This window comes from Heliangelus exortis, chromosome 18 (genome assembly GCF_036169615.1).
Source record: "Heliangelus exortis chromosome 18, bHelExo1.hap1, whole genome shotgun sequence".
Taxonomy (NCBI): Eukaryota; Metazoa; Chordata; class Aves; order Apodiformes; family Trochilidae; genus Heliangelus; species Heliangelus exortis.
The window spans coordinates 3,639,227-3,664,624 of NC_092439.1; the positions used below are offsets into that span (position 1 = coordinate 3,639,227).

General features: G+C 39.6%; 1 protein-coding gene across 8 annotated transcripts in view; it reads left to right on the forward strand.

Moving 5' to 3' along the window:
• The window catches only part of NAV2 (neuron navigator 2), a 345,652-nt gene that overhangs the window by 261,195 nt on the left and 59,059 nt on the right, over window positions 1-25,398 (forward strand). For all 8 annotated transcript variants that reach the window (XM_071762477.1, XM_071762479.1, XM_071762480.1 and 5 more), the window contains one exon: window positions 5,182-5,304. In XM_071762477.1, the coding sequence (XP_071618578.1) occupies window positions 5,182-5,304 (123 nt within the window). The remainder of the gene's footprint in view (window positions 1-5,181; window positions 5,305-25,398) is intronic.

Sequence of the window (25,398 nt, forward strand, 5' to 3'; positions counted from 1 at the left end):
AAATCCTAATGGGTGTATGGAAAACCCCACGGAACAGCTGCCTGATTCTGGGTGATTTTCAGCTTGCTTAGTGAGTTTCCACCCGTGTTTCACTAAGGTCCAGAGTGGTGTTCACACACCTGAACAGATTTGACTTCTTGGGTGTTTTCCAGTCTCGTCTGCCTCATTTTGACAGGTTCCCATCTCTTGTCTCCTCTCCCATGGCTGGGTCCTTTATTTTATGTTGGCAAATGACTGGGAAAAGTTCAGAAACCTTCTAGGAATTTGAACCCCAGGACTTACTCCTCCCTCCTAAATGCCATCGTAGTTTGCTGTGATTTAATCTCCTTTCTAGGACTGAACCTTCCAGTGTTGTGACCCATTTGGGCTTCACTGCCCTCGGTCTCACAGCTCCAGCAAGGTGGATTCCTGATGCCCTTTTCCATCCTCTGGAGAGCATTTAGTCTGGCATTAGTGTTAGGTTGGTCTGGTTGTCTGATGAATTCTTCTGTGAGTTGAGTGATGTGCATTTTAATCCCCTCAGACAGAGAAGAACAAATTCCTGGTTGCAAAAGGAGGCTCATCTTGATCCCATTTGTTGTATTTCAGGAACAGCAGTGGAGAACTTTTTGCCACTGGGGGATCTTAGGGACTGGCAAAGTTAGACTCCTCCTTTGATACTCAGAGCTTGCTAAGCCTCCTGATCTCCTTTAACTTAGTAATGCTGAGACAGGTGAAGCCTGGTGGAAAGAAATATTTAAAGGAAAACACGAAGGACAGCACTGTTATTGCTGGGGCTAAAAGGAAACACTTATGAATGTCAAAAATGATGTTGATGCATGGAATAATTCCAAAGCTGTAATTCCTATAAGCTTTCTTCTTTCTTGGAGTTTCAAGCACTTGGATTGCTGGGCAAATCTTCTGCCAGGATGCACCAGGGCAGATATTTCCAATATAACCTTGTAATCAAAAGCACCAAGAGGAAGGCAGGAACATATGGGCTGCCAGACTCAGCTCCTGTTTTGGGGCACAATTCTGCTCTGCTGGTTGTGAGTCTGGGACTCCAGAGCCATGGATGCTGAGTGGATCAGGGCTTGCCTGCTCTGCTGTGCACTGCTGACTTATCTGCTTCTCTTCCTAAAGCTTAAAGGAAGCCTGTCCTTTGGCTGTTTCCAAAATTGGAAAATCTGTATTCATACATTAAGGAGTGAAATGAATATATATGAAGTGGCAGAGCTGTCAAACCATAAAAGCAGGGGTGCTGTTGGCTGGCTCTCTATCTGGGTAAGCAGGGTGTGCAAACAGAAGTCAAGTCACTCAGACCACTGGATTTTACTGATCCCTGGCATAACCTGTTCCTGTTTCCTCTGTGTGCCTTTCAGGAAAGGGAAATAAATCACTTCAGCATCAGAAGTGTCCTAAAAATATTGCACTTGGAAGGACTTATTACAGCATTCAAAATTTCAGTGGCACAGAAAGTGTGTATTTGGCTAAAGAAAAGAGAGCTTAAAGGTCCAGGTTGTCCAGGGAACTCCAAAGCAAATTACTTTATGCCTCTCCTACAGAGCAAGGAGCCACTTTCTTATAGGAAAAAATTGTCTCCTTGAAACTGGGCTGTAAGTCCCAGTTGTGTGTTAGAAGTGCATAATACTGCTCTTGTTTAACCTGGCTTTTTTCATATTAGAAGTAGTTTGGTTAATTTTATTTCCTTGCTGATGAAGAGTGAAACAAAGGAGATGACTATTAAGAATTAATAAAATTAGAAACTCCTTTTAACCAATGTCATCACTGTCTTGGTGTCCGTTCATTAAAAGTTATTAAATTTGACTTCATTAAAGGCAGTCATTCCCTGTTAACTGGTGGTAACACCCCTAAAACATCTCAGCTTGTAAATTTTTTGAACACGTAGAATTTACACATCTGTATAAAAGTTACAGTCTGGATACTACCCCCTTTCCCAGATCACACATTTAAACCTTTTCTTATTTTGGGGCAACTAGAAAAATACTTCGAAATGCTTGATTTTGCACTGAATGTGCAAACAAATTTTTATAATTATTATAATAATTGTTATAGTTATTATAATAGCAAGGCATCCAAATTTGTCATGGTTTTTAGTAAGGGAAGTCAAAGAAATTGTACATAATCAAGAACTGGTCTTATAAATTTGTTTAGACTCCAACAGGTCCTTGTATAGGAGAGGCCAGCATGTGGTACTGTGAAGATGTGTGAGAGGGCAATGAATTCAGATAACATCCAGTACATTAGAATTATATACATACAGGATAATATTTCCTGGGTTTATTCCTCCCTGAGGAGAACCTTACAAGTTTGTCTTTTAAAAAAAGATGCCTTCATGATACTCTGCTTTGTCATAAAACAAAAATCTGCAGCAATAATGTTGTATTTATACAGGCTTCTGAACCAAGACAGTTTTAACTTTGAAGGGATGGTGGGGAAGCTGAAGAAGTCAGTGGCTAGAGGTTTGTGGCTCCAGTTTAACCAATGGATAGTAGAGAAATATTTTCTTTCATTGATTTTTAAAATGTGTTTATCAAATGTGTGTTTTTTCTCTACTGAGTTTAGAAGCTGGTACCTCCCCTTTCACCTGAGTGTTGCAGGCAGGACTTTGGGCATCGATGCTTTTGGCATCTCTTTGAAATGAGACATTCCTGGGCAGAGGACCCTGCATGTAATAAAACTGAGATATAAAGCTTTCAATCTGTGATTACACAAGCCTGTTTCAAAAGACAAAAAAGTGTCTTGTGTTGTTCTGGCATGTAGGAAACCTGTCCCATTGGTACAGATAAGAGTCATCTGCGTCTGTGTTTTTACAGGGTCTTGGTTAGAAAAACTCAGTCTTGTCACAGATCCCCAAAGCATCCAGATTTCATTGACTTCTCTAAGATATCTGACAGCGTTCAGTCTGATGTAACTTTGGAATAATTCTCATCTGATTGCTGAGCTTCTGTGTAGAGGATGGATCCTGTTGATCTTAGTGAAGAGGCTTTCTGTTGATATCAGCATGACTCTTGATGAGTAGTGTGTTTCATTTCATGTGTTCTGGGTAATAAAAATGAAGAATAATCTATTCCAACTGAAGCTGATCTTTTCAATGAAAGGATTAGCTGTATGCCAGAATTCTGACAGCAAAGCTAAAAGCTGCATTTTCCAGTCCATGTACAGTGGGTGTTCATACAGAAACATGTTTCATGTGCAGACAAGTGTCTGCAATAAGCCAATTAGCATATGTACATGAGATGTTTCTGCAAGATGCTGTGTGTTTCTATAATAATATAGTTTTATGCACAGCTTTTCTTTCCCTTTCTTCTATTTCAGTAGCGTAAGGAGAAATAAAAAAAAAAATTTAAAAAAGGCAAACCAAAACACCACATTCTTCGAGGATAAAATATTAATACACTATTCAAAACACAAGTTAAAATGCAAGACCTAAGGCAAATTTCACATGTGTAACTGTGCTCCTCTTGCTTTTGACAGTCTTTTGTTTATGACTTTGGAGCATCACGTCCCCACAGTGAATACTCTGGTGGCTGACTTAAGTGGCTTGGCAACCTCTTTGTTAGATTCCCCAGAGAGACTCTTCAGTCAGCCCTGGGAAGGCTCCATACACATTTATACATCTGCCTGCAACACTCAGCAGCAGGTTGGGCCAGGCTTCTTCCCTCCTTACCATCCCATTTTTCTAAATGTTGTAATCGAATCCAACTTAGGCAGAGCACATCTGTTCCAGTAACATCTCAGCAGCAGAGAGCATCTGGGCCTTCTGCCTGGGGATGAAGGTGTCTGGCTGTTAGGAAGGAAGCTCTGTGCCTTGCTGAGGAAGAGGAAGGTGTCTTCTCTAGCTGGATATTACCCTGGAGGCTGCTGTCAGTTCTCTAGGAGTAGCAAAGGGATTAACTCAACTCCTAACTTGGTGAGGTATGTTACCTGGATGCCAGAGACAGCAGGCCAATTGCTGGGGTTGGTAAGAGTTATTTCAAGTCTCAGGTGTGTGGAAATCTTCAGGATGTGTTTACAGAGCTGTCAGTGCTGCTCCTGGGCAGCCAGTAGTGGTGGCACAGAGCTTGCTCCATGCTGAGTCCTGAGAGGGGAATGGTTCTTGCCTTTCTTTCCTGTTCACATGGATCTATTGTTGGAAAGACTTTTAGAAATTAAGCTAAACCAAGAGAAAAACCCTTCTGTTTTATTTTGATGCTTTGAACTTGTTTAACTGCTGCTGTTGTGAAAGGCCACAAAATATTTTAAGACGTTACTGATGTAGGGCAGCTCTTTGAGAAGCTACTGAAGACTGAAGTAACCTCTTGATTTCAGTACTAATATATTAAAATACTTTATGTGTAAACTGAACCAAAGTGGTAGGCTGTTTGTGGTTTGTAAAACTTAAATTTTTTGTTACCACATCCTGAAGTTGCATTATTTGAGGAATTATTCCTGCTGTTCAACATTATTTATCTATCCTTGCCCACCAAGTGTCATCTCTGTTCATCTTAACATTCATTTTTTGGCTTTTTAAGCTAGAAAGTAATAAAGGTGCTTTCTTAGTAATTTGTGAAGTATGTACATATCTGGCACTTCAGGATAACAAAGATTAGTAGGCACTTCAAATGCAGGAGTCTCAAGATCACAGTTGCATACAGAATACCATGCAGGAGCAAAAATAAGGGTGAAGAAAAATTTTCATTCATGCTGCAGCTTTGATTTCTCAAAAAATCTTGCTGAACTCATGGTTCATAGGCCATTGACAAAACCTAGGATGAAATCAATATGATTTTTGCAGTTGACTTTTAAAAGCATTGAGATTTCCATTGTGCTCTTTTAGCCCACACAGAAGATTTCGGGACAGAACAGCCACACTTTTGGGGATAGGAAGGGGTTAATTAATTCTGGCATTGACAAATATTAAATTGCTTCTGTAGAGGCAACCTTACTGAAAGCTAAGTATTCTTCCTGTGTCACAGTTATATTGAAATTCAGTTGTTACTGAGAGAGAATGCAAGATCTAATGGAGAAGAATGGGAGGCAAAAAAATGTTTGACTGGGTCCTTGATTCGTATTCTGAGTAAAATTCTTAACTCACAAGTGGGGGAAACACAATATATACAGCTAAAAACAAGCAGAAGAGATGAGTTAGATGTTTTATTCTTTTGCTGACCATGGCATTTGGTTTTTTCCTCTTTAAAGGTACATGACAGATGGAGGTCTGGGCCTCTACACTCGAAGGCTGAACCGGCTGCCTGACGGGATGGCTGCGGTGCGGGAGACCATGCAGAGGAACACATCCCTGGGCCTTGGAGATGCTGACAGGTAAGACCTCTTCCAGAAAACTCTCTCATATGATGGCACCTTCAATTCAGGCTTTATCTAATGCATATTGAATCTCTAGGATTAAATAGCTATGGGACTTCACACACTGAATACGTGGATAAAAGCTTCTCTGGACTGTTTTAGGTTACGTGTTCACAGAGGTGGCGGGATAAATGCTGACTTTAGGTCTTCTGAATACTCTGCTGAAGTCTAATCTGGGGTTTTTTTGGACAATGTGTAAAACCTCATCACTGATTCGTTCTCTTGTCCCATATTTTTTATGCTTGCAACACTTTTTCTAGGTTATTCTTACATTTTATTTGCTAAGCTCCTTCCCTGAAGACACAACCCATGAGGATAATTTACATACGCTTGACAAGCAACTTTATTTGTGTATTTAAATATATTACCTGTAAAATGGGATTGTGACACCCCAAAATGCAATCCCTGGTGTATGTCAGTTGTTTCAGCTTTGAAAATCATTCTTTCAATTCACACAGAGGGGATGGACTTGAGATACAATAAAGACTCTGTATGGTTGGCAATTTAGCTGCAAGACAGGACCGCAGAAAAATTACTCACGGTCCCAGAGCTGGTGACATTTTTATATGTTGTTTTGATTTAGTCTTTCCTATTAATAATTCAAGCTTACCTTATGCAGGAGATCAGTTTTCTGATAGTAGGGCAGTGATTTAAAAATAGCTCCTTTTTGGTTGCTGGGTGATCATGATGTGCACTATGAAAAAAAAAAAAATTAATCTTGGTTCGATTAGCAGTTTTCCAGGGTGAAAATTGGCACAAAGAAAAGGAGCTGAAAGAAACTGGTGCAGTAATTAATTGCTTTCTTCAGTCTGTGAATAGAAGCAAGCAGGAGTTCTGCTTTATTGGTACACCTAGTAAATATATGAAGATTATATTCTGCTTGCTTAAAGCAGATATTAATTGAATGCATGGGAGAAGAAGTGTGAAAAGCTATGAACCTTTGAGTGTAAAGTTAATCATTAAAAAGTTATTGGAGGAATTTTTGCAACTTGCTTACTTGTTTAGTTTCTTTTGTTATTAATTGTAGAAGTTTTGTTGGGAAGCTACTCGTTGGCTTTGGTAATGTAAAGCACAGCCCTTAGAAGGTACATTTCCCCCTGCAGCAGGGAAATCCAAACAAGTCAATTTAATTTAATGCTTGGGTGCAAAGTTAATGGAATCATGGCACAACACAGCTGAGCTTATTTATTCACTTCAAGACAATTTGTGTTTGCATAGAACAAAGGCATTTTTAATGAAAAAAGGCATTAAAAATGCCTTTTTATTTAGTTTGGGATTTTTTCTTTTGAAAAGGTTGCAAATTAGCCACCTATGGTTTTGTCTCTTCTATGTATATGGACTCAGTGAGTACCATCTGGTTATTTAAGTTGATTTCACATTTCCAGATGCAGCTGCTTGATTTGAGACTTAATTCCATTCATATTTGTAACTTGCACTTATGAGTACGTATGGAAAAGAGGGAGGATAGTTAAAACTTAGGTTTGAGTATATCTTTAATTGCTTATTGTATAATCTGTTATTTAGATAATTTAGACTGGTGCATGCTTATCCCAGCCTTGGGAATAGGATAGGAGAGTGCACTTCTGGATGTGGGCTTGTCAAGAAGGACTTTCAATGCTGTTATTAGGGAAATGTCTATTTCAAAGTAGACACTGCCTTAAAAATCCTCAGTGGTGAAGTGTGTAAACAACTGCTTCCAAGTGTGATTTCCTGGGGTTGTTTCAGTTTCACAAGTTAATTTGAGGTTGCATTACACATCAGTGCATCAGAGGATAAGACATGAAAGGGTCTTCCCAGCTCCTCCCCATGAGGACTTGTCCCAGCAGGTAGCAGATAACATTGTCTTGGTGCTTTCCAGCAGCTACAGCATCAGTGGACTGTAGGTAAAACATGATTTGGGTGTAGGACTGAGTGTTTCTGTATTATGGGTCAGATCTACTGTGACAGTCTTGGCAGACTCTTGGTTACAAACAAAACCTTATTCAGTTTAACTCTCAGAGGGACTTGTGAGTGAAGCTGGCTCCTGGCAGTCAATAGCATTTTGGTAGTGTTTTCTGCTTTTGGCAAGATTTTTTGATAATCCCATAGGAGAATGTGGGACCAGGAGAGGAGATGGACAGGAAGGAACAATTGGAAGTGAATCAGAAGTGGAGCAGAAAGCCAGACTTTTCCACTATCACTATTAATAAGAATGTCAGTGAGTGCAGATTTTTTTTGAGAGGCTATGTTTTGTAGTAAATTCTACAAATGGTAAAATGTATGGCAGTCAAAAATAGCTGAAAAGTAGTATTTTGCTGGTGTATGAATTTTATAAAAGCAGATTAGGGTTATTTATGTGTCCCTTGACACATGTAGTAGACAATGCTTCACAGTCACTCATGGAGTAAAGCCCTCAGACTGGAGTACATTTAAATTCACTACCTGCCATTTAATTTCTTGAATCCTGTTACAATGATGAGATTACTAAAAAGGTGGGATAGTGCTGTATTGGCCTGTTCTGAAAAGCAGGGACTAAGTCCACTGGAAGCAGAATTCCAGACATGGTGATGATGGGCATCACATGAGAAGCTGCACCAAATTTTCTTCTTTTAAGGTTGCTATTTTTTTGCAGACAATTTAAAAATGTTACAGTACAAGAAAGAAAAAAAGAAAAATTTGTATGAGATGTTCTTTATGTAGCTGTATAGTAGGATAAGCATGTTTTTTCAGGTTTTCTTCTTCACTGAGACAGGGTAACTAACATTCAATGAAGGTGTCTGCAAGTCCTGGCTTTGCAGATGAGGAGTTAACTCTTGGGGGAGTATTTTCTAGGAATATTATCCCATAACATCTCATCATAGCTTTGCTACTCTCTAGCAATGCTAGTATATGATGTCTAAGAAAAGTGGGAAAACAGAGAAATTGTGTCGTAGACTGGATAGACTTTATCCTCAAATGTTTAAACATGACTTTTTTGAACTTCTGAAGTTGGATGGACCCAACTGCTATAACCATACATAGCAACAGATCTTCCTGCAGTGTCATGGCCGTGGAATTCCCATTATCTCCATCCCCCACAGCACCTCCTGCTCCTGCAGTGCTCCCCCAGGAGTGCTGACAGAAGTGTTTGTGGAGTTTCACAGAACCTGCAGGGAGATTTATCTGTTCTTTTGTGTGAATGGGTTTGTGGAGGGGGGATGTCCTTTCTGTCAGGAGGAGAAGCAGCTCCATCCATTGAAAATAATCCCCAAACCTCAGGAGATCTCAGGATGCTGCCAAGCTGCTGCAGCTCTATCAGGAAGACCCAGTGTCAGCAGCTCCCAGGTCCTTCCCTTCCAGAAAGCCTGGCAATTCCACTTCCATTTTGTTGTTCTGATGAAAATAATGTATAAATTCTGCTTTTCCCATTTTTAATTGCTGTAACAGCAGAACACCCCTCTGTACTAGATAAGCACAGTTTCTAGAAAATAATGGAGACGTCACTAAATTGTGCTAATATATGTATTTTATATATATATATATAAAGCTAATATAGATCAAAAAGTAAGTGAATACCAACACCCAAGCACTCCTTGCTCACTCCATCTGTGCTGTGAATCACTGGGATTTGTAACCAGGTGCCCAGGTAGAGTTTTGCTTAACAGCAAAATCCCAGGGCTGGTGTGATTATTCATGCTGAATGGAACTTCTGGGCTGCTGGACCATCTCTTAGTGTTTTATCACTAGAGTAGAAAAAATACTACTGCTTCTAAGTATGTGAGTTGTACCCTAGTACCTATAGATACCTATCTCCCTGCCTTTGAAAGATCCCAGGTTTATCTTGAAAACTGAGTCACAGAAACAGGGAAATTCACATTGCAAAGATTCTTTGAAGTTTATGGCCTTGGGATCTGCTGATTAAAATCACAATAGCATATACTTCTATTTTGCAAGGGATCTTTTTACAAGCTGTAATCCAAAGTGGTTTTAGGTTACATAAAGTAATTGCAAAGTTAAGCAACAAATAGTAGTTGAAAGCAAAATTATAGTAGCTATACCTGAGGGCTGAAATTAGCAGTACCAAAAGGAAAAAAAATTACATTCTACTTTCAAATAAGGCAAGGTTAATCAAGGGAGACAATCTTTTTTGGCAGAGCCATTTCAGTGGGCTAAAGATGACAAACTGCTGAGCATGCAAGCTTTCCTTTGGGTCTAAAACAAAAGCAAGAATTTTCATTACTAACCAGAAGCTGAAGAAGAGTTGCTCTTAATTCACCAGGATGTATTAGTAGTTTAGACTAACTCTTATGGATAGATAATACAGAGGACTTAGCAAAAAAAGGCATGATATGGTATTAGTGTGCTGTAGGAAAGAGAGATGGATGATTTATCACCTGTGTAAAATGAAGGGATTTAACTGTGAGAGGGAGCAAATTATTACAGGCTGTAAGGCTGTCTCTTTGTTGAATCTATGAGTTTTAATATCCACCAGAGTTATTAGTTTAATACTCTGGTTTATTCTTTGAAGATGCTTTATACAACTCCCTTGAAGAGGAGGAGGAGGAGGTCAGAGATGAAGTGGCTGTGTGGGAATTGCCCCCCTTGGCTAACCAGGTTCTTCTCAGCTTTGTGGCTCTCCTGTGAATTCCTTCAGTGAGCAGAATAATACTGGCCTTGGTTGGTGGTTTCTTTTCTTTTTTCCTTGCATATTCTTTTGGGGATACATATGGTACATTTGGTGAAGCAGACTATAATTCTGGGAAGCATTTATGTAGGATCTGGTGATAGAGTCAGTTCTGTTCAGAGAGGCATGATGGAATGCAGATATGTTTGAAAGATTTGTTTGTTTCTCAGGCTTGGTCTAATTTTACTCATTGCATGATGGTAAGCAGTTTGCTTCCAACAATCAACTTAATGAGGCTGGGGACTGTCTGAAGGCTAGAAAGAGTTTGGAGGAGGGGATGAGTTAAGAAGAGATGTAATTTTTCAGTAGAGATTGTATTTGTTTAGAAATTTCTGTCCAGGTTCTAGATGACTCTGTCACATAGCAATGGTGAATGGATGAATGATGGGGGGGAACTGGTACTTGAAGCATTTTTGTGCCTATTGGTTAACAGACCTTTTGTAAAAATATTATTTTCTTGTGGGAGAGTCCCTTTCCATGTATCCATGGCCCCCAAAAAGGACAGATTTTACTGCAGTGAGGACCTGTGTGTCTCCAAAAACCTAAGACTTACCCTATTCTTCTCTTTTCACAAATACCTGGTTCAGTACCTCCTTGAGCTGTCAACATGGCTGAGAGCAGTTCTTTACCTTTTCCGGGAATTTTTTTTCCATGAGGATGTACAGTTCTACAGCTTGACACTAAAACCAAACCAACAAAGCACTCCAGCACTGCAAACTGGTCCCTCCAAAATTAGGGTGTTAGGCAATGTTGATGTACTTGACTGCCACTGGTTTTAAACCCCTTCTTCAAAATGTTGGGGTTTTTTTGCTTAGATACAGACACTGAAATGACAGGCTGCATCTGGGCTTTGGGATTGTATTTCTTGCTGAAACATTTTCCTTCATGTCATGCCCCCTGCTTTCATTACTGATCCTTTATATTTTTGAGAGTATTTCTACCTCTGCTCTAGCATCTAATTAAAATGCTTAAGTCAGGAGTTGAAGTTCACTGCAAAGCTCATGGAGCTGGGTAAGCTAGGACTTTCTTTTTACCCAAATATTCCTCAGGAGACAGCTTTTCCCTTCCCCTAGAAGGCTTGGTTGCTGCAGTGAAGGGGTGAAGGGACCTTTTCTTTTCTAGAATTGTAGCTACTGATTCTGTGGATAGAGGAAAAACTTCCTGATTTAAGCAGCCAAATGATTTGTATCTGGAGATGGTAAAATCATGTTCCTACACCACTGGCTTTTCCTCAAGTGACATTTCCTTTCATACACACCCAGCCCACGTGCTTAAGCAGAAAGTTGATCCAAGTGCTGATTTGGAGGCTCTTCTGAAACCCTCAGTATTTCAGGTTCCTTTGCCAGAGATTAGCACTGTCTTTTCTGCTGCATGAAGTGGCTTTTAAAACACTTCAGGCATGTGGGAAATTAAGCTTGAATTCCAAGGGTAAACAAGATTGTAGATACAAAGACCATTCTGAACTGGATCAGGGTCTTTGTGCTTTGCATGACAAACCCAAGAATGTGAAATGCTGCTGACATGGTGCAGACTTTGCTATTTGGTTTTCCATGGCTCATGGCAAGAGAGTCACCAGTCTCACAACTGACCTACACCAGTAACCTCTGGGTTTGGGATTTGGAGATGGAATAGATAAAACTAACAGCAGACAGCTGTCAGGCTTCCAGACAAGATCCCAGATTTGGGCTGTTCTGTGAGCAGGGAAGCTCAATGGGGCTGGAAAGCAAATTTCATTACAGATGTTGGTTTTTTTTTTTTTTAAATAAGGAGTGTGTTGCTAATTGTCACATTAACCCAAAACCCAAAGTTCTCCCTTTGGCCTTTGTCTGCCCTTCGTAGTTCACTGGTGCTTTGGAGTGGACCATTTCTGTACATTTCATTAGAATTGTTCTTTAGGTTTTTTGCTTCTGTCCTACAGCTTTCTATTCTCTCATGATTATAATAATATTCTATTAGTATTGGCTTACATGGTAGTTGCCAGGATCTAAGCTTTCTGTTTAGTGCCTGAATGTTTCCTGTAATTGTTTTGTTTGGACAATTCTATCAAAATTCTGAGTCCAAATGTAAGGTGCATGTGTCTTCCTGCATCCCCTCTGAGCTTTGCTGTGGGTTTTTTGTTTCTTTTGTCTTTACTGTATTGATTATGTTGGTTGAATATTCAGTCATTTATTCAAAACCTTGCCCTGTTCAGTGAAGAGCTTCCAAATATGGTAAATATGGCTTTCAAATATGGGGTGAGGAGATACCTTCTATATTATTAGTGAGACGCCTCCAAGAAATTCAGGGTATCCAGGGACCTTGAAGAATCCATTGCTTATACAGCAAAATGAGGCTCCTAAGTGGAACCACAGATTAATAATGTTTAAAGTTAGTTGGTACTTACAGCCCTGAATATCCAACACACATCCACATCTGCAGTGTAGTAGGAGATACCCACAGCTCCAAACTCATATTTAAAATACTATAAATTCAGAAGCAGTCATCTCTTCATTTCTGAAGTGTCCCCAGCCTAGTACTCATCAAGGCAGAGGATAGATTCAGATCAAATGAAGGTTGATTCCCTGTTTCTGTACAGGATGAGGTGCACTCTCTTCCCTTCTCTCACAGACCTGATCTGTGCAGAAATTGGGGTCCATCTGTCCCCACTGGAACTTTGCAGCTCTGCTGTATTTTGCAGTAGGGTGGTGAGGGGGTGGCAGAGCATAACTGGGGTTTTGATGCTCTGGGATTCTTGGAGCTACTGGTGTCATGATAACTTTCTTGGTGACCAAGAAGCTGTTCCATGTTGGGGTCCAGGACCCTTCTTATCTGCATGTCCTATTCTGCTGTTCTCCTCAGCTTCTTCACAGGGATTTCCCAGCAGTTTGATAAGGTGACTCTGTGACCTTTTTATGACAGTTCATAGGATTCCCAGTGAAGTTGAGACTCCACAGAACAAATAGGCACTTTCCTCCTGATCTTTCTGAGATGAGCTCCTACATCCTGAGGCTGAAAGAGCCCAGGGCTAATGCAGCTGCATGGGACTTAAAAATGCTCTGCTATTACATAAACAGGCATTAAGGCTTCCACGTGATGGTCTTATGTTGCTTAAGTATATACAGTTAAATATACATCTGGCCAGGATAAATGATTACATATTCCACAGTGGAACCACTTGGAGCTACATTGTGCTGTTACAGCAATATTATCAGAATACGTGTAATTTGGTTTTATTAGTGAACATTTTTTTAAGTTCTCACTAAAAATAAAAGGTCTCATTTTATTAACACTGATTGCTGCAATTTGAGATTAATTAATTTGATGCAAGTGGCATTGGAACTGTGTGAAACCTGATGTGCAGAGTTAGGACAGGGAGCCTGAGTAATTACCAAGTTGCTAGAGGCTGTGTTTATGTGTGTCCAGGTATAGGTGGTCAATAAGTAGCCAGAGGATCAGAACTAAACATTGGAAATCTGATTAGGGCTTGAGCAAAGTCCAAGGGCTAAAAGTCAGCTCTTTTTAGCTATATGACTTTTTTGTTAACTGACAAAGGCTCAGCTCAGCAACTACTGTGGAATTACCATGTGCTCACACCAGCCTCAAGTAATATTTTTTATCTTTTTTATCTAATTTTAACTTTAAACTTTATCTTCTCTGATTATGTTGTTAGTTTAAGTTAATTTTCATATATATCAACTAATTCATTCGTTTGGGGGTTGGGGGGAAATGAGCAAACCACCTTGAGTGTTCAAAAAGGTTTTAGTCCCTCTTTCAAGTTCAGTGTCAAGATTGATTTATCCTTGTTATGAAACTTGCAGCTAGAAATACTCTGAGTAGCATGACTTAATGCCTTAAACATCTCTTTGAAATGTTTTATGTTATTTGATACCATCTGATATGCACATGCACAGTTTTATGTTTCATTTGCATTTTTATGCAAAGATTTAGGTGGGGGTGTTTTTCAGAGATGACTGAAACATAATGTTGGTGCAAAAGTGAAACTGTTTTGAATCCAGAAAGGAAGTAGGGAATATTATCAGGAAATGTATTTGTAGACAACTGTATATGTCAGTGGAAAAAAGGGAGAGGGTAAAGGAGAAAGAAGAATCAGCAATGTGAGTCTCTGGGAAAGAGATCTGAGTATCCTGTGTCAAGGGAAGTTCACAGAGAAAGTTCAGCACAGAAAGCCTTGAACACCACTTAGTCTGGATTTTGGACTCTGTCTATTCCCTATCTGCTCCTACAGAGAGAATTTATCCATCTGTGCTTTGCAAGCATTTCTGAACCAAATGACTCATGAGATGCATCAAGAAATCTCTATTTATTTGTACCTAGTGACTTAAATGTACAAGCAAAAGAAAGAATTTTCTGAAATCAGAAGATGATGATTTGCAACTGAAGTCAGGATATGAGTTCTGTGCTCTGCATTCTGTTGAAATTCTGTCAGGTTCTAACAATAACCACTACGCCTTTTTTTTTAATAAAGTTTTAAAGTAAGTATGGCAGGTGGCAACATGAAGTTGCTTGTTGCTTTTGGTCAAAGCATGCTGGTGACTTGGGCTCCAACACAGCCTCCAGAAGATAGAAACAGAGGTGTTTTTCCTGCTGTGGCTTAGAGATTGGGGCTCTTTCTGCAGTGGCTTCTGACCATTTCTTGATTTAGGAACAGTTTGCCTCCCTCTCTTGCTCTGCTTTTATGGGCTGACCTGGGACTGATAATCACTCTTTCTTGTGAGTCAGACCCTTTGTTTTCCCCTTTCTCCACCACCACAATTCCAGCCATACTTGACCCACTTATTTTACCTGTTCTACATCATCTCCTCTGTGCTTCCAAATGATCCTGCAGCTATTTGTCTCTTCCCAAGCAAGGCATTCAGTGCTGGGCAGTAGTCCCATCTACCTTTCTCCTCAAGGAATTACTGAAACCCAACTTTGTCCATGAATCTTCAGGTCTCTCCCCACATTCTCTTCTTATTTAATGCCATCAGGCTTTTCACTTTTAGGTTCTGACACCAATGGAGTGAAGGAGTTTGAAATACATGGCAATGGGGTTAAGCTTGTTATGACAATGTGTGTGTTTTCAGGTCATTCAGAAATAAGGGATTATTTAGAAAGGAAAAAAATGGGAGCCAAAGATAACTTTTGACTTGGCTAAGCAAGGCTGGGTGTGATCATGGGAGGAGAACAAAACTTTCTCTGGACATTTTCAGGAAAAGTAGTGAACTGTAGCTATAGCTTCAGTAGGATGGGTTCAAGGGAGACAAAGAAAATGTACAGTAACTATAAGGAAAATCTTTCTGGCACTTGCTGATGTCTAAAGTAGTATCTGGGAAGATGGCCCTTTGGGTCTTTAAAAATCTGTACAAACCAAAGCACAGGCACACATTAGAGGGAAAGTGATGTGAATAAACAAAGAAGGATTTTTCCAGATGAATCTTTGTTTGTTTCATTGTTAATACTGAAGGTAAGGACCTTGGCTGTAGTTTGTTAGGTGTGTGCCTGTGCAAAATAGAAATGTTTGCATTAATCCACCTAGTAATCTGGGGTAGGGTGTTTCTTCTCTTTGGGGTACATCTGGTGATTTTTATTCCTCCATCTTTTTCTCCTTTTGCAGTTCACTTCATTAAAGTCTCTAAATAAAGATAGCCAATGACCATTCCTTAATTCTAGAGGAATTCACTGAACTAGAGGTGTCTTTATCAGCTGTTTTTATACTAGTTTATGTTCAGTCTCTTGACAGCAAAGTGAGCCACCCACTCTGCCAATGTTGAAAGAGGACAGGATGGTTTAAAATTATTTTAATTTCATTATTGCACTGGAATAAAACAGAAAATAAGGGTTTGGGGTTTGTCCTTCCTTTTAACCTCACAGAGTAGCCATGCAGTGATTTGGGTTCTAATGTGAAAAATGAAGTTGAGGTCTGGGCTGTGCCTGACTGGAGCAGGGAACTCAGTCTTGGCCTCCTCTATTTGGGTTGTTTCTTTAGGAATATTTCTCTCTGTCTCTCCTGCCAAATTATTTGCTGGAAATAATACCAACACAAGATACCAAAAGGTGTTAATTGGACTCTTGGCTATTGCAGAGCTATCAGGTCACAGAAATGGGATGGAAAGAATTAAGGTTCACATCCTTGAACTCCCACATCCCCCCTGGATGATTTAACTATGAAAATTAACAGAGGCTTCAAGGGAATCTTCTTCGTGTTGTGAAGAGTTACATTTTTAAAATAAACCAACAGGATATTAAAACAAAACATTCCAAACCATCTCTAAAACAGTGCTGCAGCAGAACTGGCAGGTTGAGAAGTTTAGCATCTAAAGCTTGCCAAAGTAGAGGTGGGGAGAGAGTGCCTTAAAACCTCATTTTTAACCAAATAGATTTCTGACTGGATTCTGGTTGCTGTTTCTAAGCTGTTTTTTTGGGTCACTGCTGCAGTGTGGTGGTGTGTTTGGTTTCAAGGTTGGCCCACAAAGTTCTCAGGATCACAAAAAAGGAAGGAGTGGTAGGGAACAGTCTGTGCCTATGGAGGTGTTGCACATGAAACGTGGGCATGAACAGAAAACTGAGGTTGTGCATGGTCCTTTTGCTGTGAGATGCAGGCAGGAGTTCCCCACAAAATAGGTGATGGGGCAGAGGGGTGAGGGACCTCTGCAGGTGTCTCCTGCAATCAAAGAGGAATCATAAAAAAAAAAAAAACAAAAAAAACACAAACCACAAAAAACATCCCACCTTCAAAGGATGTATCAAGACATTCATTTACAGACAGTGTCAGCTCTGTCATTTTCCCTACCAATTTGACCCACATCTTATTTTTCCTACTCCAGGCCCATTTGAGGCTCCTTGTCCTCTTTCTGCTGCTTTTGTGCAACAGGTCCCAGTCTTCAACTTCAGAGTTTTCATCTACATTTTTGTTTTCCCTTTTCTTTTCTTTTTTTTCCACTTATTCTCCTCAAGCTCAGCTTCCCTTCCTGACTTACTGTCCCTGTTCTCCAGGGCCCTCCAGAACCAAATAAAAAATACCTTATTTTGTTAGACAAGGTTTCTCAGGGAAGATGGATATAACTTCATAGCAAAACCACATTTATTTTCTAACAATAGTCAGGAATTGTTGTGCTTTTTCAACTGAGACCAAAGTCCATCCTTAGGCTGGCACGCAGCATGGAAAACTTCAGGCCAAACAGCTCGATTTTGCTCAAAATGATAAATAATTGAAACAATTTCCCCTGCTAATTATTTCATTACTGTAACACAGCCATCTCTGAAGCAAAGGGTGTAGCTGCAGAGAGAACAAACGTGTCATCAACCCCAGCAGGGCTGGGCAAGGGATGGTTTTGCAAGTTTTTGCTCTTACAGAAATGCTAGGAAAGGTTAGAGAGTAATAGAGCCTTACCCTGGGAATTCAGGACTTTTGTAGGGAGTGGAAGGAGGAAAACAGTGTCAGCATCAGTGGTACAGACCTCTCTGCAGGCAGGGTTAACAGAACTGATCCAGGAAGAAATGTTTTGCCCAGAGAAAACAAAACAAAACTAAAATTCTACTTTTCTGTTACATTTCATGGCTATCATGATTAAAAGGTTGAATTAATTTCAAGTATGATAGCAGAAGGGTAGCACGACGTGAGAAAAAATGAGCTTTTTTTTCCTTCCACTTTATTCCTGTTTTCTTCATTAAAAAAAAAAAAAATACAAGAAGCCAAACTGCTTTAGAGTTACTAGTTAAGAACTGGAGAGGGATAATGTAGGTGAGGTTGCATGTATGAAAGGTTCATTTAAAGAGCCTGCAGTTGGGTGATGATGGGGGTGGAGGGAGTGAAGCACCAGGAGAGAGGCTCCTCTGAGCTTTGAACTGGATCAGATGCTGGAGGACAATTAAACACACGAGATTTTCCCCCTTAAACAAAGGCTCAGAAGGGAGTCTCCCTGTTTTCTGTGCTGTTAATGGTGAAGAATGAGTAAGATAAGATGGTGCTGTTTAAAGGAAGGATGTTAGAGCCCAGCAGGATGCCTGCTTCAGTTGCATCTCAATAAATAATAAGCACTTGTTATGCTAATAGTCACTATTTTCAGTAACATGATTTGCATGGGGATCATATGCATTTTAATTACAGCATGCACATAGCCAGTAATGCACAGCTTAGTCTCTGTCCTTAGCATTTGCTTTTTTCAAACACGGTAATGAATATTGCAAAGTTTTGGAGTGCCAATAAATAGCACAAAGACAATGAGCAGCAACATCCTGAGCTAGCCAGACCCTTAAGATAACCACACATACCAGAGACATTTATGGAAGAAGCCCAGCATTAGTGTCACCTCTGGCACTGACAGCATCTGCCCTGCCACTTGATTGTAATGAAAATCAAATGAAACCAAAGGCTGCATGATAATGCAAGGATGAATTTAACCCCCCACTGGCTGCTTACCTGTGGGATCAGTGCTGGGTGCTGTCAGTTGGACAGATTTCATCCAAATCAAACATATTTCTGTGTCTTTCTACCAGAGCACAAGGTTGAGTAGTTTTAGGCTGACTTTATACCACCTGGGAACGCCAGGGGAGACCTGGCTCTGCAGGGAGTCAAAGAGTGTGGGCAGAATACACCCAAAACACCAAATATTCCAGAATAAAGTTAACCCTTAGAAAGTTCTGACCACATGGGAGTCAAAGCCAGGTTTATATTAGATCAGTGCTTTGCATCTTGTGACTGGAGCATTTTGGACACGTGAGGAAGTTTGGGCTTAAGGTCAGCTCCTCAGATTCTTTTCTTTCCTCCTTTCCCATACTTCTGGGTGCCTGCATTTCTCATTTCATCATCTCTAGTAGAAAGTTCCCATTTGTCCTCCTGACCTATTAACTTCCCTGCATAAGAGAAGCAGAGCTTGGCCCAGAGTTTGAGGGTGCCTGGTGGTAGAAATGAACACTGCCCTAAGAAATGTCACGAGGTGACACCAAGCAGAGCCACTTCAGTGTCATCAGTTGTACTGATGTCAAGCAGCACCAGGTCAGGCATCTCTGAACTATGCTGTGTAGCTCTGCCTTTTGTATCAGTTGTACTGATTTTTTTTTCTGATAGTATTTTCACACCATTCAGCTTACCATGAAATAATAAAAAATCCCAAAGCCACACTATCTTGGGAAAAAATCTAAGAGTTGTTATCTGGCATTCCAGATTAAATATCTTACATCACTCATAAGGTATATAAAAGAAATATTTACCTGTAAGAATATAATTTACAAGTTATTACCAGGTTAATTTCTCAGGTATCAGATAACATATTGGGTATCAGACAATCTGGGCCCTATAAGGCACAGATGTTTGGAATTAGTCATTCAGTTTCAAAAGAAAAAAAAGCTGTTAAATACAACAGCTTGCCACATCAATATTCAGTTGTTATTGCCCTTGGTGTTCCCACATCCCATTGCAGCTCACTCTGCATGTTTTATGGTTATAATATCTATAGCAATTACAAGGATTTGCTCTTCCAGAGAAAAATTAATGGGTTTAATAAATTTGAAGGAAGTGGTACTACTCACTCAGGTTCATTCAGCATGGGTGAAGCTGTTCTGCACCTCTTGGTTCCCTCCCCAGACCCCTGAGTGCAGGGACCCATGGGGGGTCGGTGATGCCCCCATCTGCAGAAGCTTGGCTGGAGTTGGATGCAGGAGATATTTAGGTAGCACAGAACTAGCAAAAACCTTCCTGCTCAGCACAAGCAACCATGGGAAAGCTAAACAGCATGATGACTGTCATCTTAGCTTCCTGGTGGAATAAAAGCAGAATATTTCACCCTTAGAAGAGGCATTCTGTATTTGTTTTCTCAGTAAGTGAATAGTTTTTGAGTAATGAAAAAGTTTTCAGTTTACTGATGCTGCAGCTAAAATGTTGAGCTTTTCATGAGGGAGTCTACCACTTTCTTCCTGAAATTTCCTTCAGTCAATCTTCCCTAAAGCTGATACTTTAGCTACTTAAAATTCATGCTTCAGGAGTCTAATGTGGAGAACCAGTAGTCTTCTCAGGTGATCCACAACTATTTTATTAGGTCAGAAGTTCAGATAAGCAGCTGTGATTGCCAGAGGTGTTTATGCTATAATTAAGGAGTGTCTGAAATTTGGGATTGCATTGGTAGCCTGCTGTGAATTGGGAATGGCAGGTTTGTCTGTTTGACAGTACCAGTAAGAGGAAGAAAAAAGCAATTCACATGGGAAAGCCTGTTCAGAAGGGAGTGGAAAGATTTTGCAAGGTGATCTGAAAAAAAAGCAGATGCACGACTTTGGGCTTGGATCCAATCTTTGGAATAATGTGTGAGAAGCAGATATCTTCATTGTGTTAGAAAAATGCAGATGGATTCTCAAAATAAAGAAAAATGAATTTTTACTCAAGTTGAGCATTAGCATCAGCAGCCATTTCAAGTGTTTATGTGGTTTGAACGTTTATAGACTCAGTAATATGGAGGATTTGCAAACACTAAAGATCAGGCTATAATGATGCTAGCTTGATTTAATAGTTCTACTTTAAGTAGGATAAATTAGTTCACTTTTCTAGTGGGATGTATTAGCTTTTTAACAGCCACAGCAATAGTAAACAACTGTACATGCAGAGATGTGACTAATTAGGGGGAGAGGAAGCAATTAAGATGGGCAAACTATTGATCACAACTGAACTGGGTTTGAGTAAGACACATGGAGCTGACTACAACACTTCTACAATTGATGATGTGAGGTGGTTAAGGACTGCAATTGATTGAGCAGTAATGATTTCAGTGTTTTATTGGGGATGTGTGGGAGGGAAGGCAAATCAAGGTTTACAGGATGTTTCCAAATCATGCTGCAACTACTTGGAGAGCTGTTTATTTAATGAGAAGTATCTGAGTTCTCTAGATATTGCATCTGGCATCTGCTTCTTGGGCCTAAATGCATCCTCTGACAGAGTCCCCTGGTCCTGCTGTCTGTAACAGAGCCTGTAATTCAAATTTTATCTCTTTCTGAGCTCTTTTCTACCTTGTTGGCAAGAAACAGTATTGCTCCTAGATTATGGAGTTGTACAGCTTCCTTCCTATCTGATCTCTATAGCTTGTTGACAAAGCAATTGTGTTAGAAAGCTCAGAAAACAAACTAAATCCCATATGGACATCTGTCACATATTCATCCCAAAATATTCTATTCAGAGTTCTGAGAAGAAAGCCATAGTGCCAGTGGCAATATTTTTATGACTTTGTATGTTAGAGGATCAAGCTGAAAATCTTCATGGCTGCAGAAGACAAAGAAGTCTTAGAAAAATGTAGAAGCAAACTGTTGTTCTATTCAGTGGATTAGGTTGGAAAAACTGAATTTTTCTCCCTGGTTAATGGCATGCGTGTTAAAATCTGTGATTGGCAGTGTTATGTTCTTTGGAAAGAGAACTGACTTTTATGGTTTGGAGGAGGACACAAAGAAAACTGCCTTTAAAACAATGGGAATGACACTTCATTCTTGTGTTTCACTACATTTTAAGATCAGATTTGTTTCCCATTTTGTAGAGACTGCTCTTCCTAACGAGCTGTTTGCTCTCATATATTTTGTTTGCTCTGAGTATTTGCTATGCCTGAAAAAAATCAGATAGCTTAGAAAACCTATACAAAAGCATGCACATTTGTATGTAGCAAATCCATTGATGGCATTTCTCCCTCCTTGGAGACTTGTTAATGTGCTTGAATATAGAAACAAATGTTTAGACCATCTGAGTATAACCCCTGGATGCAGGGTTCACTTGAAATTCCTCTTGGATAATAGCACACAGGCTGCATTGCTGCTCAGCATCCCCCATTTTTATTGGATTATGTCCAGTTGCCTGCTTTTTCCTTTCTCCACTGCCTCTAGAAAGTAGCTGTTTGTGTTTATTCACTCTGATGTGATAACTCATTTGAAGTGGGGATGGTAAGAATTATGCCTCAAACTTGGGGCAAGTGCTCCATGTAGGCTATTGGCACCTTTTAAGCAATCTTTTAAGGAAATAGAAAAGGTTGTAAAACCATTTTTATCCTATATTACACATCCATAAATAGTCTTTCCTGCTCCATCAGGCATGTGTGTCACCTTGTCACAGCAAGCTGTGGGTTTCTCTGTTGGTCAGGGAAAAGAAATTTCCTAGGAGTCTGAGTTGGGCTATTTCCCTGACAATTATCAATGAAATAATTATTGAGCTGACCCCAAATCATTAATCTTCTTCCATGTTTGGCTGTGTATGCACCATCTTTTCAGGGCTGAAATCCCTACTCTTCAATTCAAGTCCAGTGAAATGTTATTATTGACTCACATGCCAAGGGACTTGGCCTTGGGACTAGAAAACTCTGGCTCTGCATAGGTACCCATGCAGTAGCACACACTGATGATTCCTTTTTAGTTTTTTCTGTACAATATTACTTATATGAGTGATTTTAACAAAGTCTCAAAGTATTCTGTACTTCATTTGTTCACTTCAAAAATCAATCGATCCAGACAGCACCATTATAATATCACTCTCTGCTCTCAGGGATCTCTCTCTCAGGCAAGAAAGGACTCTCACCCTCAAGATTTAAGAATGTGAAGAAGAATATTTCATAGCATAAATCCCTTATCAATCTGCAAATTTGGTGCCTCATTCACTCAGCAGAATGAGGGGTATTAAAAATTAGGTCTTAATTTTTTTAGATGTGCTTCTCCTGCCTCCCAGCTCCCTTTAGAAGCCACAGCTTCAGAGGGTTGTAGCATCTTGGGTCTATTTGCTGTCTTTTCTCTTAATGTGAGTTTATATTGCCCTAGATTTACCTAGAAAACCTTCCCAGGATTGACAATTACATATGAATACAAATTGGGTGGGGTTTTTATAAATTTACTTTAACACAAAATATAGGTGTTCAGGCTGATGCATAGAATTTTAGCCCTATAGTGTGATGCTTAATAGTTGGAATAGTGCAGCTGTGTTGCTATGTTCCTGCTTTTATTTTCTCATGCCTAGATGTCATCAAAGAGAGTACTTAGAAAATATAGATTCTTGTTTAATGTGTTTAAGTTCAAAGCCTAGAAGCGTGTTCAAAAGAATATTTAACTCTGTTTGGAGTAAGCTTGGTCTTTACGAATATGTTTTTTCCCCATTTAAATAATCTTAAGTGTTCTTTGGGAAGAAGGACATTTTTAAAAGGTAGTGTTGAGATGATTTTAAGACCCAGTTGTACAGGAGTGTCTTCCAGGGTAAAATGTGGCAGATTCTTCACACCACACATCATAAATCAGCTTGCAAAGTCTGTGAAGCACGATGTCTTTACAGGCTGTGCTATAATCATTGCAGTCATCAAATACAGGTATCTTATAGGAAGTTTATAGTTCCTAAATGCTACATCTCAGCTAATGAGAAAAAAATGTAAAGGAAATTAACATCGTGCAGTAAACCCCCAATTTTCCAGCATTTTGGTGTTCTCTGAGGGAGAGTTTGAAAGGCAGCAAGAATTATGCTGCTTTCACCTAGAATGCAAACCCTGTAATTATGGTTTGGGGTCTTTTCAGATGAGGATCAAACCACAGAGTTCTTTGATAAGTTTTTTGGTTGCACACAGTTTTAGCTCAGTTCTCAGCCAGGTTAATGGGAATCCCACAGGAGTGTGGGGAGAAAGAACAAGGAATTGGAGGTGCAATGATTTTATTACACTGAGTATTAGGACACTTTGCAGCCTTTTCTAAGCAGCTGTTCTTTAGGTAAATTAATACCTGGGGTCTCCTTACTTCTCCCCAACTTTAACTACCATAAAAGAACTTAATGTAAAGCCCTTCACTGCTTATCTCACCCCATTGCTATGTGAAACTTCTAACACAAAAGCTTTTATAAACTGCAGCCATAACACACTAATCTTCTGAACTTCCTGACCCATAAAACTATGATTATTGCTACATGTAAAATTCATCTGGAAGTATCCCTCTGTGTTGAGTGTTATGGGTATTATGTTGCAAAATCCCTCCTCCTTTACATGGTGAAGGCTGCCAGGAAAAGGAAGGACAATGGGGCTGTAGATTGGTGTAGAGACAAATATGCTGTACCTTAATCTTCTGATTTTGGTTTTATTTGGAGCTGGGGTTTCAACAGCTGGAATGTGCTTTTTTTTTTTTTTTTTTTTTTTTTTTCCCCTCAGATTACAATTTCAGATTTGAATATTTTGGGAATTAGACTATTTCTGGCTGTTCTTACACTACCATGGATCACTCACCAATTTCCTATACAACTCTGTGAGCAGATAGTTAAGAAACATCACATTTGTGGGACCTCCTTTTGTGAATACAGGAGGGATGAAGCTGAGAAGAAAGCTTTACTATTCCAGTTTTGATTCCTTTAAGTATCTGTCATCTCTGTTATCTTTAGTAACTGCTCTGTGATTAAAATAGTGAATGGGGAGCAGCTGACAGAGTTTGTTAATAAATAAAGGCTGCCAGTTCAAGTCAGCAGAGGCAAGAAAAGATTAATCATACTCATGACTATTACTACCCTCACTTTCATTATAGGTAATGCATATTTGGTTTTTAAAAAACAGATTCTTGTCTAATCTCCAACAAAGTTAATGACATCTACAGCTTGTCATTTATGTGTGCACTGTGAAGAGGGTGGGTTGACCCTAGAGAAAACCAGAAGAGTCATGTTTATCTTTTTTTCAGCATCAGGCTAATATATGTAGATAATAGTCCAGCTGAAAACAAACAAACCGACTGAAGTTGTTGTTGTTGTTTTTTTTTTTTTTAATTTCAAACACAAACATTTGTGTTAAATGAGGATTTTCCCAGGCTGCTTTTATTAGTAGTATTGTTCTAAATTGCAAGTTGTCAGATCCACCAGTCTCTAAATTACCAGTCCTCTGTGTTGCTATAGTAACCCCATGGCCACTAAAATACAGACTCCAGTGGAGAGAGGCAAGCTCAGACTGAGACTCATTTATTTGAAGGTTTTGGCAGCAGAATATCTCCACAAAGTCCTTGTTTTATAACCTTTAAATTACTTGCATTTTAACTCTTTCAACCCAAAACACAGCGTTGTGCTAAAAGCTGTTTTATTTCAGACAGGGTACCCAAGCTGAGCAGGGTTGATAAATGCCTGGAGTTGACTTCTGACAACTCTTCCCTTCTTTTTGGGCCAAATGATGAATGGTTTTCTGAAGGTGAGGCTGAAAGGAGAGCACAGTACTGTTCAGAAAGGCTGCCAGTCTCATTTTCATCCCTCGTCACTAACCTGGACAACAGAATCTACCCGGGTTTGGATCAGAAATGTAGTTTTTTGTTTGGTGCACAAATCTTTCCATCATAACCCGAATGGATTTGTTTGTTCCTGTTTGGCTGGAAGTTTGTTGGTCAGTGCTGGTAACTGAATTACAGCAAGAGGCAGTGCCTCCATTTAAATAACAAAAATATTTGTCTTTAATTTTTGTATCCCTTTTCCTTGTGCT